The sequence below is a fragment of the Sorex fumeus genome, unplaced genomic scaffold (assembly GCF_029834395.1).
Source record: "Sorex fumeus unplaced genomic scaffold, SorFum_2.1 ptg000078l, whole genome shotgun sequence".
NCBI classification, from domain to species: Eukaryota; Metazoa; Chordata; class Mammalia; order Eulipotyphla; family Soricidae; genus Sorex; species Sorex fumeus.
The window spans coordinates 11160464-11180062 of NW_026606135.1; the positions used below are offsets into that span (position 1 = coordinate 11160464).

The 19599-nt window shown below is 40.5% G+C and overlaps 1 protein-coding gene across 2 annotated transcripts in view; it reads left to right on the forward strand.

The window, feature by feature from the left end:
• PLCE1 (phospholipase C epsilon 1) overlaps positions 1-19599 on the forward strand; it is a 343363-nt gene that overhangs the window by 292659 nt on the left and 31105 nt on the right. For both annotated transcript variants that reach the window (XM_056130466.1, XM_056130467.1), the window contains exons 19-23: positions 3074-3232; positions 8981-9110; positions 14102-14223; positions 15142-15259; positions 18507-18638. In XM_056130466.1, coding sequence (XP_055986441.1) covers positions 3074-3232; positions 8981-9110; positions 14102-14223; positions 15142-15259; positions 18507-18638 — 661 coding nt within the window. The remainder of the gene's footprint in view (positions 1-3073; positions 3233-8980; positions 9111-14101; positions 14224-15141; positions 15260-18506; positions 18639-19599) is intronic.

A 19599-nucleotide genomic window follows, 5' to 3' on the forward strand; every position in this document is an offset into this window, starting at 1 on the left:
CAAAGAATAACTTTATGGGGGGAAGATTGTGGTTTAGGCCATACCTGGCAGTGCTCAGGGCGACTCCTGGCTCTGTGCTTAGGCATCACACCTGGCAGTCACAGAGAATCATATGGGATGTTGGGGATTATACCTAGAGTAGCTATGTGCAAGCCCTCTACCCACTGTATTATCACTTTGACTCCAAAAACAATTTTTTAACTTTTTCATTTTTAATGATGCGGGGTCTCATGCAATCTAGTTCTCATGCTGCAAGGGAGATACTTTGTTACTGGGTCACATCATTGACCCAAATACTGTTATTTATTATACAAAAACCCTTTTGCATAGACTCTTTTGCATTTTTATTAAAAATTAAGTATATTTTTCTTATCTAATTTTTAGTAATAAAAGCAATTGAATATTATTATTTTTAAATGGATTAGGTGCCTGGTTTTAAATTAGTTTATTGTATTATTATATGACTGAAACCCAATCATGAACAATTTTGTAACTGTGTATTTCACAGTGATTCAATTCAAAAAAATAATTTAAATTTTTATAATAAATTAATTAATTTTTTTCTCTATGGTTTTAGCACTAACAGTGATTTGACTGATAAAAATACCACACAGGGGCTGGAGAGATAATACAGGGGTTAAGACATTACCTTCTAGTGTTGACCCCACTTTGATCCCTAGCACCACTTACTGTCTCCTAAAAGCACTGCCACAACTGATTCTTGAGTATGCCCTGAGCACTGCCACAATTAGTTCAACCTTCCCCCCTTAAAAGAAACTTACAAAGACCCCTGTATCAGATAGAAATGACTGTCATTATCATCACTTACCAAACCATGGCACTCATTTCTCAATCTCATTAACACAAAGTTCTTGTTAAAATTTGGCTACGGGGCTGGAGCAATAGCACAGCAGGTAGGGTGTTTGCCTTATATACAGCCAACCCGGGTTCGATTCCCAGCATCCCATATGGTCCCCTGAGCACTGCCAGGGGTGATTCCTCAGTGCAGAACCAGGAGTAACCTCTGTGCATCTCCAGGTGTGACCCAAAAAGAAAAATAAATAAATAAATAAATAACAATAATAAAATTTGGCTACATGATTTTCATATTTCCTAATGTTGGATATTTTTAGAGGCTTCATATATATATATATATATATATATATATATATATATAATTGAATCACCGTGAGATATAGTTACAAGTTTTCATGTTTGAGTTACAATCACACAATGATCAAACACCCATCCGTCCACCAGTGCACATTCCCCACCATCAATATCCCCAGTACCTTTCCCACCCTCCCACTGCCTCCATCGCAGACTGTATTCCCCATACTCTCTCTACTTTTGGGCATTATGGTTTGCAATGCAGATACTAAGAGGTTATCATGCTTGCTTCTTTATCTACTGTCAGCACACATCTCCCATCCCGACCGATTCCTCCAACCCTCATTTTCTTAGTGATCCCTTCTCTATTCCAACTGCCTTCTCCACCCCCCACCCTCCCAACCCGCTCATGAGGCAGACTTCTAACTACGGAGCAAGCTCCCTGGCCCTTATATCTACTGTCCTTGGTGTCAGAAGCTTCTTAAAAATATGATGCCTTTTATGTTTTTAAACAAATGAAATGTGCTCAAACCAACAAAAAAACTCTTTGAAAGATTTTTAACTGAGAAAATTTGCTTACAAGTTTCTTGAGTATATATAAAAACTTTATGTTAACACACATTGTTTTCTACAAAAAAATCAATAGATCTATTTTTAGCCAGCTCTTTTATTAACTGTGGAAGCTAAAAATGACAATTTGGGAGTCAGGTGCACATAGTGCTGAGGATTAAATCCAGGGCCTTACACATGCCAGGAATGTGTACTATACTACTTTGAGCCACATTCCTGGCTTAGATGTCTGTTTTTAAATATTCTTTCCAGAACACAAATTTTGTCCAAAAAACCTCACACAGTATCAAAACATTTCTCTTTTTATATAGGGATGGATTAAATACAATTTTCTCTAGTAACATCAAGTACTGAGTCTGGAGTCCAAGGTCACAAAGTATTGCAACCCAGAGTAAACGTAGAAAAAGACAGAAATTTTAGAAAACTCACTCTCTCTCTCTCTCTCTGCTCCCTCTGTCCCATTAACTCAGCAAAAAGAACAGTTGAAGCATAGTTTAAAGAGCTACTTTGCATGTGGGAGCCCCAGTTTCCACACTTGCAGTGCCATTGGGACTCTATATTGCCAAGGATGGATGGTACCTGAATTCCCACGTGCAAAGCAGCTCTTTGAGCTACTGTCTTGTTTGTGTTTCCTCTAATTAAAATATAACTAGAAAAAGGGGTTTCCATAATTCATAATTTCTATTCTCCCTTTTTATGTTGTACACCCTTCACCACCCACCTCCAAGAGGGATGTATGTTTCATTTTGGAGTTTTGTTGTTTTGGTTTTGTTTTGTTTGGTTTGGTTTGGTTTGGTTTGGTTTGGTTTAGGAACCACACCCAGTAATGCTCAGGGATTATACCTGGTTCTGCACTCAGGGATCACTCCTGAGTGCTCAGGGTGCATATGGGATTCTGGGGATCGAACTCTGCTCTGCTGCTTACAAGGCAAGTGCCTACTTGCTGTATTTTCTTCCAGTCTCTTGTTTTGAAAACCATTACTCAGAAAATCTTTGAGAATGTTGCTGCAGTTCTTTATATTGAGTGGTGGCATATTCTCTCCTATCTTGCTTCTTTGCCTCACTCTCTATCTACTTAAAGCTCTCCCTCCTTTTGACTTCTCACTCACATTGGAATGAAGGTTATTTTACAAACAGTGGTGTCTAGTTTACCTAACTTTTCTTCTTTACATCTGAAGACTGTCCCAGACCTTCATCCTGTCCTTCTAAACCCCTCCTACCTTTCAAGAAGAAACTGGTGGAAGGAGGTGGAAGGGACAGATGTGGGGAGAGAACAACTTCTTTCCTCAGTCCTCTCCATAGAATTTTTACAAAAACTCATCTGGGTTCAAATATCTAGTAATTCAAATGCAGACAAAAGCACTAATGTTGTGCTTCTCTTTATTCTTTTCAGACTGTTTTTGGAGAGAAACTGGTGACTAAATTCTTGTTTGAGAGTGATTTCTCAGATGATCCAATGCTTCCCTCACCTGACCAACTTCGGAGGAAAGTGCTTCTTAAAAATAAGAAGCTAAAAGCCCATCAGACGCCTGTGGATATCTTAAAGCAGAAGGTACATCTTCTTTAGTTGAAGAGATTGTAATATGCTATGTTCCCAGAATGACAAATTCCATGTCATGCCAAACTTTCAGATGACCTGCTGGGTAATCAATTTCTAAAGACTGAGTTTCCAAGAATTGTATGTTTGATTTTTGGATTTCCATTTAATTATAGCCCAGTAAATATACTTATTCTACTCCGTCAAAATTTTATTTTGGTGAAATTGATTTCCTATGTAGAATTTACATTATCTAACTTATTCTATGTTGGAGAATGCCTGACTGTGGTCACTAGACCTATGCTCACAACTGCCAGTTCCACTGTTGTTTTGGGTGAGCCCCGTTAGGGAGAACACTCAGACTGGAGTGGAGACTCCTGTGGTTGGTAGTGGGATTCCAAGAGCCACTGCTCTGTGCTCCCAGTGCCAGAATAGATCATCATAACATTAGAACCCTAAGCACTCCCATATCTGCCTCCCCCATATCCTGGGGGTATGGTGCCGCCAGCAAGTCAGCCTGTACCTGCAGAGCAAGTGCATCAGCAGCCTGATGGTGCTTTCAGGCTTCCTGATACCCCAAAATTGCCACTGTGCCTTTGGCTGGGCCCCAACAACTTGGGACCAAGTTTACCAAGAAATTAAACGGCCAAAAGTTAGGTATGTGGGAGTCACACCCAAAACCACCTCCAGCTCAGCTATGCAAGGTTGCTTATTGGCCTTATTTCAAAGACCCATAGATATATCTCAAAAGAGATCAAAAACCTCAGTTAAGCTCGGACCCAAGCATGGTTGAACAGATAGGGGTAAGTCAGAGGGGGACAGGTTGACCTGTTAGCCTGCCCAAGCAGAGCCCCCAGCAGTCACTTTCTTCTACAATCCAAAATCACCGCCATACTCCCGGCCCTAATGCCAGTCTCAGGACGGACCTCACTAAGATATAACACTGTCACTGTTCTGTTGTTCATCGATTTGCTAGAGTGGGCCCACTAACATCTCCATTTTTTGAGACTTGTTGTTACTGTGTTTGGCATATTGAATACGTCACGAGTAGCTTGCCAAGCTTTGCCATGGGGGCGAGATACTCTCTGTAGCTTGCCAGGCTCTCTGAGAGGGGCGGAGGAATCGAACCTGGCTCTGCCGGGCTGGCTGCGCGTAAGGCAAACACCCTGCCGCTGTGCTATTGCTCCTAGGATATAATCTGCTAAAAATTCTGGTATGCAGGTTTTGTGACTGAAATCTCCAGGCTTTCTTGAAATCAGAATGGGCTACCTCCCTACCGCCACCTCCCTGTACTTCCAAAAGTCTCGACAAATACCAAATGCCCTGAACAAACACCATGTCCTCTTAGCACCTGAATTGCAAACTATAATCACAAAAACAAAAGGAGAGAGAGAGAGCAAGAAGGAAATTTCCTCCCATAGAGGGAGGCAGGGTTGGGGGATAGGGATTGGGGGATGGTGGTGGGAAATGTATCCTAGCTGAGGGACGGGTGCCGGATCATTGTATGACTGAAACGCAATTATAAACAGCTTTGTAATGGTAAATCTCATGTATATCCAACTAAAAAAACTTAAAAAAATGTAGAGTTCATGCCCAATTCAATCAGCTTAATCAATGGCTAAATAAATAGCATACTCCTACATTTAAAAAAATATATATATTATATATATATATGGACCCTTTGTCCCGAGTCATCAAGAAAAAAATTTCAGGTCAAATAAGTCAAGTGTCCAGTTTGACTTCGTCAAGTAGACAATTTAAAATAATCAGTAAGCATTCATTTTTTCTTCTTTGGTAGTGCCAGGAATTGAATTTGGGGCTTCACACATGCAAGGCATGCACTATACGAATGAGCCACCTTCCCAACTCCCAATTCCCAATATTCTGAGCATTCTAATTGCTAGAACTCATAAGTAGGATCTGAGTTTAAAACCAAGTAATATATAGTGTGATGTTGAAGGGCACGGTGTTGGGGAGAATTAGGTCTAGTCACTGACCCTATCAAAAACCCGCCCTGGCACATGGACACATCAATCTTCTGGGCTACCAGAGAGATAGTACAGCAAGTAAGGAACTTGCCTTGCATGTGGCTGAACTGGGTTTGATCCCCGGCATCCCTTTTGGTCCCCCCAAGCCTGCCAAGAGTGATTCCTGAGCTCAGAGCATCACCAGGTATGACCCAACCTCACCACCACCCCACCTCCAATCAATCTCTCTGGGTCTTCATTTCTTCATCTGTAAACTGTGAATGCTGAATAATTCAGTCTTCTCCCTTTCTTTCCCTACCCTTTGTTGTTGTTGCACTGTGGAGTGGGTTGGGGAACAGAAAGTTTCACACTTCACTTGAGGAGCAGCAGATATTATATTTGTATTATGGCCTTAGGGGCCCTAACAGCAGTAACAGCAGTATCATCAGAATCATACTCAACAGTGCAGGACAAATTCATAACTCAAACCTATTAGATAAGTGTCCTACCACTTAGCCACATACCAAGATCCCCTAAAGTAATCAGCTTTAAAAGAGCCTGCTGAGACTCAAAGTTCACAAAATCTCTCCCAAGATCAAACACAAGATCTAAGTTCCATGTTTCTTGCCTTTCTGGAACATGACTGCCTCTCTGAATAGCACCTTGGAACGTCCTGTCCTCTGTGTTTCTAGTAAGAACCAAGGAGTTCCCAAAGTTCCCTCCTCACCTACTGACCAGTTTTGCTCTGAGCTTGTTTATGAAACAAGCTTAAACTTGTTTTGCTGAAGTGTTCCTCAAAGGGATTTTTAAGTACTGTGTTAAAATCTTGTACATTCTCTTTCTTTCTTTTTTTTCTTTCTGTCAAGGGTGGCAGAAAGTAGGGGGGGAGGGAATTGGGCCACACCCAGTAATATTTAGAAGTTGCACCTGGCTCTATGATTGGTGGTCATTCCAGCAGTGCTCAGGAGACCAGATGGTACCATGATTGAATTGGGCTTCCTTGCATGCAAGGCATGCAAGCACCTTAACCCCTGTGTTACCTCTTCAGCCACTCTCATACATTTTTAAGGTATATGGGATGCTGGGGATGGAACCGGAGTTGGTAACATGCAAGGCAAATACCCTATCCACTGTACTATCGCTCTAGATTTCTAAAACCACATTTATTCACTCCCCTGACACCCCCTAGGATTTCTCAGAGAGGGCTTATAACCGTATCTAAAAATACTTTCAGTTATCTGTCAGGTTGCAGGTTTGGAACTGGATTCTGTACACATAAGACTGAATGACTGATGGTTGCTTAGAGCTCTGGGATACTCAGTCAGGCCCAACCCCTAACCTGGAAGAACTGGGTCACTTTCATACCGAGAACTTACCCTCACAAGGATGGATTGGCTGAAGAGAAGCATTTCTAAAGCTCTTACTCCCATCTGGTGTTGAAACCCTTACTGAGGACCCCTATCTAAATCATTCCAGAACTCTCCAGAATTCTGACATTGGTCTCTTCAACTCTATAGGGTGCACTAGACTCAAGCAGTTCACACTAGATGATAGGAACCATGTTGAGTACCAGGAATTTTGACAAGGAGTACTTAGCTAGCTGAGTCATCTGAGCCAGCTTTCTCATCTGATCCTTGGTTCTAACCCCTTGACCTATATCTGAATTGCTGTTATTTCAGGCTGAGACCTAAAATGGGATACTTCAGAGAATTAGTATGTCAGCTCCTGGCTATATGTCTGGCCATCGCTGTCCTTCCCAGACTTCTTGCTCTGGTGTTTGAGCATTTAAGAGACTTGGCATACCACTCTCTGGCACTGCTGCCATTTGGGTCTCTGTGGCATCACTCCTGACATGCACTTCTCACCCTTCCTACCAGGCTCCTTGCATCATCGTTCCAGCACTTGGCTCTACCTTGAATGTTAGCTGTTGCGTCAATGTTGCTTTGCTTTTATGCATGACAAATAAACTTGTTTCTGTAGCTCACTTCTGCCTGGAGCAGATTTCCCAAAGTTTTGAACGCTAATCCTATGAGACACTCTGAAAAAAGAAAGAAAGAAAATTCCCTGATTAAATAAGCGTGGGAAATGCTGCATCGGAGCTCTTTGAAGAACCATGATGCCCTTTAGCTTATTAAATGAAGGCTCTGTAAAAATCCCTGTGGCATGAATGAGTTTCAGTCTGTTTGAGCTACAGTGTCCACATTTACGTTGTGTTTTATAGTTACTGTAATTGTCAGTGCTTACATTACAGCCACCAACATGCCTGGATCTGGTCCTCCCTAAAAACCCACCTTGAGAAATACTAGCCCAGGGCCAGAGAGATAGTAAATTGCATTGTTCGTGGTTGTGGTTGGTCCTGGTTAGATCTGCATCACTACATATGGACTCTGAATACTATCAGGAGTTATCTCTGAATAGAGAGAGGGTGAGAGGGAGAGAAAGAGAGAGAGAGAGAGAGAGAGAGAGAGAGAGAGAGAGAGAGAATACCAACCTGGTTAATATTCCATTTTATAGAATGAAAATTTCTGCATTGTTAGATTTTTGTTTGTTTGGTGTTTGGTGCAACACCCAGGGATGCTCATGTCTTACTTTCTTTTATTTATTTATTTATTTATTTTTTAAATTGTATCACAGTGAGGTACACAGGTACAAAGTTTTTCATGATTGGATTTCAGTCAGATCATGTTCCAGCACTCATCTCTTCACCAGCACGTACATTTCCCACTATCCTGGCTTACTCTGGCCCTGTGCTAGAGATCACATCTGATGATGCTGAGGGACAGCATACAGTTCTGGGAATTAAACCTCGGTTGGCTCCATGCATGGCAATGTCTTGATTCCTGTACTGTCTCTCCAGCCCTGTGAAATATTTTATCTATATATAGTCACATGTGGGCTGGAGTGATAGCACAGCGGGTAGGGCGTTTGCCTTGCATGCAGCCAACATGGCCGACCCGAGTTCGATTCCTCCGCCCCACTCGGAGAGCCCAGCAAGCTACCGAGAGTATCTCGCCTGCACGGCAGAGCCTGGCAAGCTCGCCGTGATGTATTTGATTATGCCAAACACAGTAACAACAAAGTCTCCAATGGAGACGTTACTGGGCCCGCTCGAGCAAATCGATGAACAATGGGAGGACAGTGACAGTGACAGTGATTCTATAGTCACATGTATACAATGATCAAATACCCATCCCTCCACCAGTGCCCATTTTCCACCACCACGGATCCCAGTATCCCTCCCACCCCTCATCCCCCCCCTCCATCCCACCCTGCCTCTGTGGCAGGGCATTCCCTTTTGTTCTCTCTCTCCTTTTGGGTGCTATGGTTTGCAAAAGAGGCATTGAGTGGAAATCATGTTTGGTCTATAGTCTACTTTCATCATGTTTCTCCCATCCTGGGAGGATCCTCCCAACACCCTTTATTTGGTGCTCCCTTCTTTATCTGAGCTGCCTTTTCCCCTAGCATGTGTGGCTGGCCTCTAAGCCGTGGACTAAACTTCCTGGTACTTATCTCAGCTATTCTTGGGTGTTAGACTCCTATTTTGTTATTTTATGTTCCCCAGATGAATGCAATCTTTCTATGTCTATCCCTCTCTTTCTGACTCATTTCGCTTAGCATGATACTTTCCACTTAGAAACTTTGGTACATCTAGACAATGGAGTACTATGTAGCTGTTAGAAAAGATGAAGTCATGAAATTTACATCACTTTTAATGGCTGTATTAAGTGATCATTTCAAAGTCTACAAGCGAAAATTAAGTTACTTATCATCTGCGATCTTTATTGATATTTTATAGGCTCATCAGTTAGCGTCTATGCAAGCTCAGGCTTATAATGGCGGGAGTGCCAACCCCCCACCTGCTAATAATGAAGAAGAGGAAGAGGAAGAGGATGAATATGATTATGACTATGAATCTCTCTCTGATGGTAAGAGAAACGAAAGACAAAAACCCAGGCTCCACACAGGAAAATGCTTAGATGATCTTTGTTAAGGGTGTATGTGTGTGTTTGTGTGTGTGTGTGTGTGTGTGTGTGTGTTAAATCTGGCACTCCATAAACCAGTGATACACATCATTGCAATATTGTCCAAGAGCTTCTAACCCCTTGGCAAGAAGACTCAGATGTAAAAAGGGATTCTGTAACTTCTACATTCATCATTCAAGAAAAGAAGAACAGTGGCTGAGAAGTAATACAGGAGTCAGGGTCTCTAGAAGAATGGGTGTAATTACAGCAGAGAAACCTATACTCACCCTCCCCATGTCTGGAGTGACTTACGTGTTTGATGGATTGGATGGCCATGGCTTTATCGTCGCCTTCTCCTAAATCACTTGCAGGGAATAGCATTGCCACTATGTGTTCTCTCTGCCTTCTCTTTCATGGCTTTCGCTCCTGTTTTCTAAGTTTGGAAAAAAGAGGGATTCTATCTCCCCCACCCCTCCTTAGGTTGCCATAGTTCTAAACCAACAAGACATTTCTTCCTGGTCCCACTTGAGGAATAAAACACTAGTGATGACCCATGGCACAATATAAAAAATTCACATGACTCATTTATCTTGCAGATTACAGGGGATGGGTTTTTCTCTTTTTGGGGGGTGGGGCGTCACACCCGGCGATGCACAGGGGTTACTCCTGGCTCTGCACTCAGGAATTACCTCTGGCGGTGCTCAGGGGACCATATGGGATGCTGGGAATCGAACCCAGGTCGGCCGCGTGCAAGGCAAACGCACTACCCGCTGTGCTATTGCTCCAGCCCCCCAAGGGATGGATTTTTCAAGTGAGAAGTAGACTTCAGATGTGTATTTTTTGTTTGCACTGAATTAGAATTATTTGTTAGAGATTGTAAAATGTCTTTGCAGATCCCGTTGTTGACAATGTTTCATTTTAGTGACTCCTGGAAAACAATGTAGTACTTAAAAGCTGTGAAAGTGCTTACTTATATAAAAATTATATATGTATAATGCTACTTCTATAGAAAGTATTTGTTTGCTAATATGCAGATATTGACACTTCCCATTGACATTAAGATAATCAATCCCCATTGCTGGCGTGGATGTGGCGAGAAAGGGACACTCCTTCACTGTTGGTGGGAATGCCGACTGGTTCAGCCCTTTTGGAAAACAGTATGGACGTTCCTCAAAAAATTAGAAATTGAGCTCCCATTTGACCCAGCGATACCACTCCTGGGAATATATCCCAGAGAGGCAAAAATGTGTAGTCGAAGTGACATCTGCACTTGTTTGTTCATTGCAGCACTCTTTACAGTAGCCAGAAACTGGAAGAAATCTGAGTGCCCAAGAACAGATGACTGGTTAAAGAAACTTTGGTATATCTACACAATGGAGTACTATGTAGCTCTTAGAAAAGATGAAGTCATGAACTTTACATACAAGTGGTACAATATGGAAAGTATCATGCTAAGCGAAATGAGTCAGAAAGAGAGGGATAGACATAGAAAGATTGCATTCATCTGGGGGATATAAAATAACAAAATATGAGATTAATACCCAAGAATAGCTGAGATCAACACCAGGAGGATTACTCCATAGCTAAGAGGCCAGCCGGGTATTCTAGGGGAAAGGACAGTTCAGATAGAGAAGGGAGCACCAAATGGAGGGTGTTTGGAGGATCCTCCCAGGAGGGGAGATGCAGGTTGAAAGTAGACTGGACTGAACATGTTTGCCACTCAATGCCTCTTTTGCTGATCACAACACCCAAAAGGAGAGAGAAAACAAAGGGAAATGCCCTGCCACAGTGGCAGGGGGAGATGGGGGAATGGGGGGGGAGGGTTGTTATCCTTGGTGGTGGAAGGTGGACACTGGTGGAGGGATGGGTATTTGATCATGGTATGACCGAGGTCCAAGCACAAAAATTTGTAAGTCGACAACTGTGCCTCATGGTGTTTCACTAATAAAAATTTAAAAAAAAAAAAAGATAATCAATCCCCTCTTTCTCCTGTATCTGTTTTCAAGCTTCAGGACTGTTCTCTGGTCATCTTGGTTCCATGACCCTCCATCATGACCGTCAATTGCAGTCTAGTTTCTCTCTGATCACCAAATATGAATATAATCCATTTCACTTAATATTTGATTTTATTGTTATTTATTGCATCATTCTATCAACTGAAAGCAGATTTATTGGCCCTAGATTCTATCAGATAACCTGAGGGTTGATTCTTTAGTAGGAAGTTAGGAAGAGGAAGAAAATGAAGTCAGGATAATTTCATACAGTCTGTTCTTCCAAAGTATATAAATATTTCAGCTTATTTTATTCTTCATCATGAATTCATGAATCATAAGAAGTTAGTCCAATGGAAGATAAATCCTCTCTATCATAAATTACTCTTCTGATTTTTTCTGTATTTTTGAGAGATGGAAAGGGCATGGCCTTATTCGTGTTATTATTTTAGATGTGTTTGATGTGAAAATAAAATTGGCCCCAAGAAGAGACAGATCTTTCTGATTTACGTTTTGTTATGAGCCTAGGACTTAAACTTTACCCCCACTGAATTTCTGTTAGCTGCCAGCTGTTTTGCAACCTTGCTGTGCCCAAGCGGGGTGTATGTGGAAGGGGCTCTGCTCTAGTGGACTAGGAGACCCGGGGCAATGTCCTTCCATGATTCTAGTCTTGCCTCCCTCCGTGGTATGATGAAAGGGTTTGGGTTGATATCCCTTGTAGCACAGATATATCATCTGTGATGTTAATCCACTACCACCACATGATGACATCATAGCTCTTTGAAAGATTGCTCTGACTTGTTCCTAAACAGGCCTTTCCGTCACCTGTTTAAGGTCATCCTGATACACCTTCCCTTTGCTGCTCTTAAATGCTCTATCAGTCTTACACTGAGGGCTGTGGTTTTTGGTGCCTCACTCAACTCTGCACTCCTCTCAGCATTTTTCTATAGGCAGGACCACATGCAACTTCATTGGAAGTTTTCAAAGGTCTCTGAACTTCTTGTAATAATGGGTCTTGGAGAATGCGATGGAAGCTATTCTCATCTGCTCAGAGTAATGAACATGCTCTCAGAATTCTGTTTGCATTCACAGGAGTTTCACAGGTCTCCAAAGCTCTTGTGAGAATCCCAAGTGTAAGAACCATCTCTAGAGCAGGGGAGATGGCTCAGAGATCTGGGACACATGTTTTGCATGCTAAAACTCTGAGTTCAATCCCCTGTTTTGCGTGGTCCCCAGAGCATCGCTAGGAACAACCCATGAACACCAAGTTGGGAATAGCCCCCAAGCACTGCCAGGTGTATTTATCTCTAGGATATCTCTAACTCCTCAGTTTTGATACATATAAAATGAGAGAATTTGTTCAATACCTCCTTATGTTTCCTATACATAAAATTATTTTTCAGAAAAGGTAAAGGAAGGTGAAGATGAAACATATATTTCAGGAACTCTACATTTTTGGTCAATAGGATCTCAATGAATATTTAAGTAAATGTACATTAATCTTCTGCCAAGTGTGCCTTTTACCTTGACTAGCTTTGAACATGAACTAGCAACTTACTAGGCATATTCTTTGACAATGCATGATTCTAACGAACTAATACATTTCTTTCCATATGACATAGAGTATAATTGGAAGTTTTATGATCGTCACTGAAGATATAGATTGTGAATGTGGCCTTATGATTAATGTTGAAAGCATTTACATTCCTTTCATTGCTACCCATTACATCCTTTAATAGTCAAAGGAATCAATTAATTGAAGATTTCTAATTTCACTTATTCTGTAATCTAAACTGTTGTAATTTATGCTTTGCTTCATACCTTAGTTTAATTTATCTAGCTTTTTGTCTTACTTTTCCTTATTCGTTTCCTCTCTCTGATTCTGTTTTTCTATAGCAGAAGTCCTTACTGCTTCTCCTGCTCCTAACAGTCAGGAAGGTAAAGCCGTTTGACTGAGCATTTTAACTGCATGAATCTCTCTTTTGCTTACACTTTCTTAAGCTTTATTAGCATGAACCTCTAACACTTATGTGAATCAAATGTTGTAAATTATTGAATTGACTTACTTCTTGGCAGGCTACATGGTCCTGATTTTATATAAGAATATTTAACATCAGTATTTGTGGTCTGATAAAATTGTAAATATTGGGTGAGAAGTGAGCCTTTTTCTTTTTCACTTTCAAATAACAAAATCATGATATACATAGAACACATTTAACATTGTTTTAATATCCAAACCATAGTAAGGTAGATCATTTATCATTTGTCATGTTTTACTTTTAGATATATTTTTATTCTTAGCATTAAGATTTTCACTTAATAAGTTACTTTCTAATTGTAACAAAAGCTCATAATTCAAATGACCATTTTTTCTGTTTTTGACATTTTAAGGTAAAATTATTAATAACTGTATTTTAAAGAGAGCTCTTCACTGTCACTGTCACTGTCCTCCCGTTGTTCATCGATTTTCTCGAGCGGGCCCAGTAACATCTCCAGTGTGAGACTTTGTTATTACTGTGTCTGGCATATTGAATACGTCACGGGGAGCTTGCCAGGCTTTGCCATGCGGGCGAGATACTCTCGGTAACTTGCTGGGCTCTCCGAGAGGGGCGGAGGAATCGAACTCGGGTAGGCCATGTTGGCTGCGTGCAAGGCAAATGCCCTACCCGCTGTGCTATCGCTCCAGCCCAAAGAGAGCTCTTAAATCATATAAAAGTGATTCAATAATTAAGTTCTTTTTGAGTCTGTGAACTAAAAGCCTCTTGACATAGGCTATCTTTAACAATTATTGCGCGGTCTATATGAAAAGAAATCATAACTATCTGTATGGAAAAATACTTTTTCATTTAAACTATGGTCTTGCAGATGAACACAAGTATCTGTATATCTTTGCAATGATGTAGAAGTAGACCTTAAGTGAAGCATTTGGTTCTTGCTCACTGAAATCTACCAACTCATTTGCAGACAATATTCTAGAAGACAGACCTGAAAATAAATCATGCAGTGACAAGCTCCAGTTTGAATATAATGAAGAAATACCCAAGAGGATAAAGAAAGCAGATAATTCTGCTTGCAACAAAGGCAAGGTTGGTGATTGGTTTCTGTTAAATTGCATTAATCCTGTAGTACTGTCATTACCTGGTGGGTATTCACTATATCCCTATCCCTTCCTTTCAGTTTCCCCCTTCCTTTTCTCTTACATGACAAAGAGCACACAAAAATGATATAGGTCACCACCTGCAATTTGTAGAAAGTTAGCCATGGATTCACCCAACCAATACTTACTATTGATTGGATGTACTAGGATGTACTAGGTGGCAGAAACTGACTTAGCACAGTAGATAGTTTAATAATAGAGACACACATGTATATAGTGTTTCCAGATGAGTACAAAGGGCATTGTACTTTGGTATCAGAGTCCCTGGGGTGGTATTGGAGAAGTAAGATTTGGCAAAGAAAAAAAAACTGAATTTAGACCAAAAGGACAGCATAGGGGATCAATGCTGAAAGAGGAATTGAGGAAGTTTCAAAGATGTGTAGGAGAAACAAAAAGATAAACAATGTCCAGTTGTCACAGAGGAGTAACAATAGAAAGATAAATTAGACACATAGCTCCTATCTTCATGTACCTCCCAATATAGAATCTGAGAATGTCCATAGACAGTGCAGATGACACAGAGATTATTAAATTGCTATAACAGTAATAAAATATGTTAAAACTTTGAGATATGAGAGATACATGATCAATAATCTACTCATTCGACAAACATACACCGAATGTTCCACACTTAAGACCCACCGGACTAAGCACTGGCAGAACATGGGCAATGAGTTAAATATACCCATTGCTCTCAAAAAAGCTCTGATCTGTGAAGGTGTGAAGACATGTATTTGGATAAATAAAGAGCAAGGTGAAGCATGTTCATGACATAGATAAAGCGTTCTGGGGGTTCAGAATGTAGATGGTGTGTATCATTAAAATGATATCCATTTTTCATTTATAGGTATATGACATGGAACTGGGAGAAGAGTTTTATCTTCCTCAAAATAAAAAGGAAAGCAGACAGATTGCACCAGAGCTTTCTGATCTTGTCATTTACTGCCAAGCAGTAAAATTTCCAGGTAAGAGATGGCAATTTCTCTATAGCATTTGAAGATATCAATATGCCATTTGTTATTTTTTAAAAAGATAACACTGTCTCATTTATTGGTTCATGCATTCTGAATGCTCTCAATGTAATCAAATTGTGTTGTGGAAAATCATTGTTGAAATACTTTATAAATATTGTAGTGACAGTAACAGCTATACCAATGGTAGCAGTAATTATTTTGCTGTCTATTAGGAAAATATAATTCCATTATGTCTTTTCTTAATGGTTAATAATGATAATATGATATTAGCTAATAGCTAAGATTTATTAAACACTTAAGTACCAGAACTTGACTAAGTATTTTACATACATTATCTTATTGACTTCATAATAATCTTATAAGTTAGGTATATTAGGTATAGGACTGGAGCGATAGCACAGCGGGTAGGGCGTTCGCCTTACAAGTGGCCAACATGGCCGACCCGAGTTCGATTCCTCCGCCCCTCTCGGAGAGCCCGGCAAGCTACCGAGAGTATTCGATATGCCAAACACAGTAACAACAAAGTCTCCAATGGAGACGTTACTGGGCCCGCTCGAGCAAATCGACGATCAATGGGAGGGCCTTTACCTTTACCTCTTACCCCCAATTTTAAGTAAAACAAACAAGAGAGATGAAGAAATTGGGCACGGGATGAGAGGGGGAGGTGTAGTTTATCCATCTTGTTTGAAAGAGACAGAATTTGGGACCCGAGAGATAGTCCGTGAGTAAGGCTTGACTTCCAGATAGCCAACGTGGGTTCAGTCCTTGGCATCCCATATGGTGTCCTGAGCACTGCTAGGAGTGATTCTGAGTGCAGAGCCAGGAATAACCCCTGAGCATTTCCTGGTGTGACCAAAATAACCCAAATAGACATAATTTTACTAAAGCAAAGAGGAAATTCATTAGCTCGTGTACTGAAAAATGAAGAATACGTATGTTTCAGGTTTCTCTTGGTCCAAGGCTCTCTCCCCCGCTTCTCATTGTATTGGCCCTGCTGCCTTGTGGTTTCAAAGTCAGCACTGCATGTTTTCATCTGTTTCAATAAAAGAGTCTCATCAAGAATTTTTAGCAGCACCAGTTTTACCATTTTTCATTGGGCTCTTTGTCTATCTCTAAACCAATCACTGTAGTTCAGGGCATTGCAGTGCTCTAACAATATAGGGTCTATGCTTCTTGATTCATACCTGAGCTGGAGACAAAGCTGAATAAAACTCTTCCAGGACAAAGGATGGGGTTTCAGCAGGTAGAAGGTTTCCTAAACTGGCTATTTCTAGAAGTACAGAGAACATAAGCTGTTAAATTCACTTCCACTGAAAATGTGTACTGCAATTAATACATGGTTGAACTATCAATCTGAGTTTTGTCTCCACAGTCCTCCCCTTAACCATTGTGCTACCTTTGTGATAGGTATTCAGTGTTTGTGAGACAAGATGAAATGATCTGAGGCCTTGCCCTGCTCCTTTCAAGCAAGGTTATAGAAATCTCGGATAATAAAAAAAAAAAAAGCAGAAATGTACTAGCAATGACCTCACCCAAGTACATGTCTCACAAATAGTGCTGTAAGAGGTGGAGGATGAACAAAACAGGAAAAATAGTTGGCTCTCTTCAAAGGTGGTGACAGTGGTTGTCATCAGTAAATGAGCCAACAGGATGGATAATGGTTCTTTGCTTCTCTTTCAGTAATCTCTGAGTGCCTTCCCACAATGCAGTCCTTCCCCTTTCTAGATCATCCAAGCCCTCATTTGCTTGCTCTTCCTCTCACACCAAGACAATAACTAGACTCTCCAATAAGGTCCACAGACCTCCAGGGATATTGATTTATGCCAGGAGATGTGTCAGAACCCTAGAATGAACACAGCCCTCATCAGTTCTATTTGGAAGAAAATACACCATTACTTCATTGCATACAAAGCAAAATTTGCCCAGAATTTTAAGATAAAGCACAAAAATTCACTAATCTGAGTTTGTGCATCTTGGTCGCTATGGATACTTCTGAGAAAAATGTAGACCCCCACAATTGTTTTGTGTAATAATCAAAAGCACTCTCCTTGACCGAATAGTCTACTGTATCTGTACATTTACTCAATTGTCATTATTTCACTTAATCCTCGTCACAATCCTGTTGTAGATGAGGAAGAGATGAGGCAGAGAGCTTAAGAGGTTTTATGAGGTTTTGCTACAAAAACAAATTTCAAATCTAAAGTCTACAGTCTTTTGTTGGGTGGGGGGAGGGGTGGCGGAAAGGCAAGGTAAGGGCCACACCCAGAACTCAGGGCTTGCTCCTGGCTCTGCACTCAAGGGTCATTCCTGATGGGACTTAGGAATCCATATGTGGTTCTGGGGCTAGAACCCAGATCGGCTGCAGTCCGGGCAAGGACCTCACCACTATACTCTCTCTCTGCCCTTCTCAAAATCTACAACTCTTAAAGTTCTTTATCCTGTCTCCTCTGTTGATGTTCTTAAAAGATATATTTTCATCTCTAAGAAGATCTGAATGCTGCCTCAGCAGAAGGAATTACTCTCTTATTGTAGATAATGGGAAAAATATGGAGGCAACTCTGCCTTTCCTGGTGCCTTTAAATCCCTCTTCTACATTACAGCCTAGTCTATGTAGTGCATATACATTGCTTTATTCAGCAATGATCACTTTAGTTTTCTCTGTGAACTACCACCATACCAGGCAGGAAAGATGCAGGAAGTGGTCAGACCAAGAGTGAAAATGTAGTAGTACATCTCCCATAGAGTCCTCAGAATAATCCTATAAGTTCCTATCATTTCACCCACTTTATAGATAAGAGAAGGTAGATGTTAGGTCAAAACTCATATTGCGTGATTTGAACCTAGACAACAAAATCTGTTGCTAAATCTTGGCTTCTCAACTATTCTTTCATGCTCCCAAATGAAGTTATTAGATCTTCATAGCTAAATATTGAGAGCAGCAGTTTCTTTTCATGCAGTTTTTCAAAACTGTAGGTTACAATAAAGTGAACATATGTGTGCTTTTATGGTCATTTTGTGATAATTATGTAGTTTTTGTTTCATTGACCTGCAAAGACAAAAGTGTTGATATAATTAACTATAGTGTTCCTATTAACTAGTGCTGATGATGCTAGTAGATCCCCTGTGTTAGGTTAAAAGGATATAGTAGAACTTCAAAATAAACATTAACAGGAATGGAAAATGTTGAGTTCCCTTGCTTGTAGTTTTTGGCTAATTTATTTTCATTTTATGGGAACAGGCCTGTCAACTCTAAATGCATCTGGCTCTAGCAGAGGAAAAGAAAGGAAAAGCAGGAAGTCCATTTTTGGCAACAATCCGGGCAGAATGAGCCCTGGGGAGATAGCATCATTTAACAAAACATCTGGAAAAAGTAAAGTCACTTTCTGACAATATTTTTGCCTGATTCTGCATGCTGGGTGATGCTGATACTTTACTGTCTAAGAATTTCTTTTAACTTGTTCATTCTTTTTAAAATTTTCATGACTGTTCATGAGTGGAGTGTACATATTTTTTAGATTACAAATTTATGCTTTTAACTAAAAATAGCATTGTACTGAAGACATTCTAATAGTGTTTGTGCTTCAAAAGCAAAAAGTGGGGGCCAAGGACATGACTCAAGTGGTAGAGCACATATCCTACATGACCTGGGTTTTATACCCCTATCTCATGGACCACCAGGAGTAACTCCCAATTTGATAGCGACAAAAAGAAAAGTACGGCAAAAATTAGAGGAATTTGGCTGAACTCTACCATTTTATTTTTGTGTTTTATTATAAAAGTAATAAATTCTTTCAATGAAAGACTCAAACAATACAGAGTTAAGGAATTAAAATTCCTTTCTGCTCTCAGTGTCCTCGTTCCACTTCTCCAAGGTAACTACTGTTAGAATTATTTTGCTTTGTTAAAGAAAAAGAAATTTTTTAAAGGTAATCTAAAAGGGATACCACTGCACATACTTTTATGTGTTTAATACTTGCTATAACATACTATCACAGAACTCTCTGTATCTTATTTTTCTTAGTGTTTCTGTGATATTCCATTGTACTGATACACTGCCAATTATGTAACCATTTCCTTACTGGAGTGACTCTTGGTTTACATTCTGGTTTGAGGTTTTGCTTGGTTTTGGTGCTAAGGATGGAATTTAAGGCCTCACACATGCCAGGTTTTGTGAAGCTTTGCCACTAAGCACAGTCACTATGGCTTTTTTTCTGCCCCTGCTCCCGTTCGCCTTTTTCCCCTGTAATAAACAACACAAAAGGGGGGTGCATCTTCTATATGTAGATGGCCTGGATTCAGTCCCTGATATTACAAGGTCCCCTGAGCTCCTC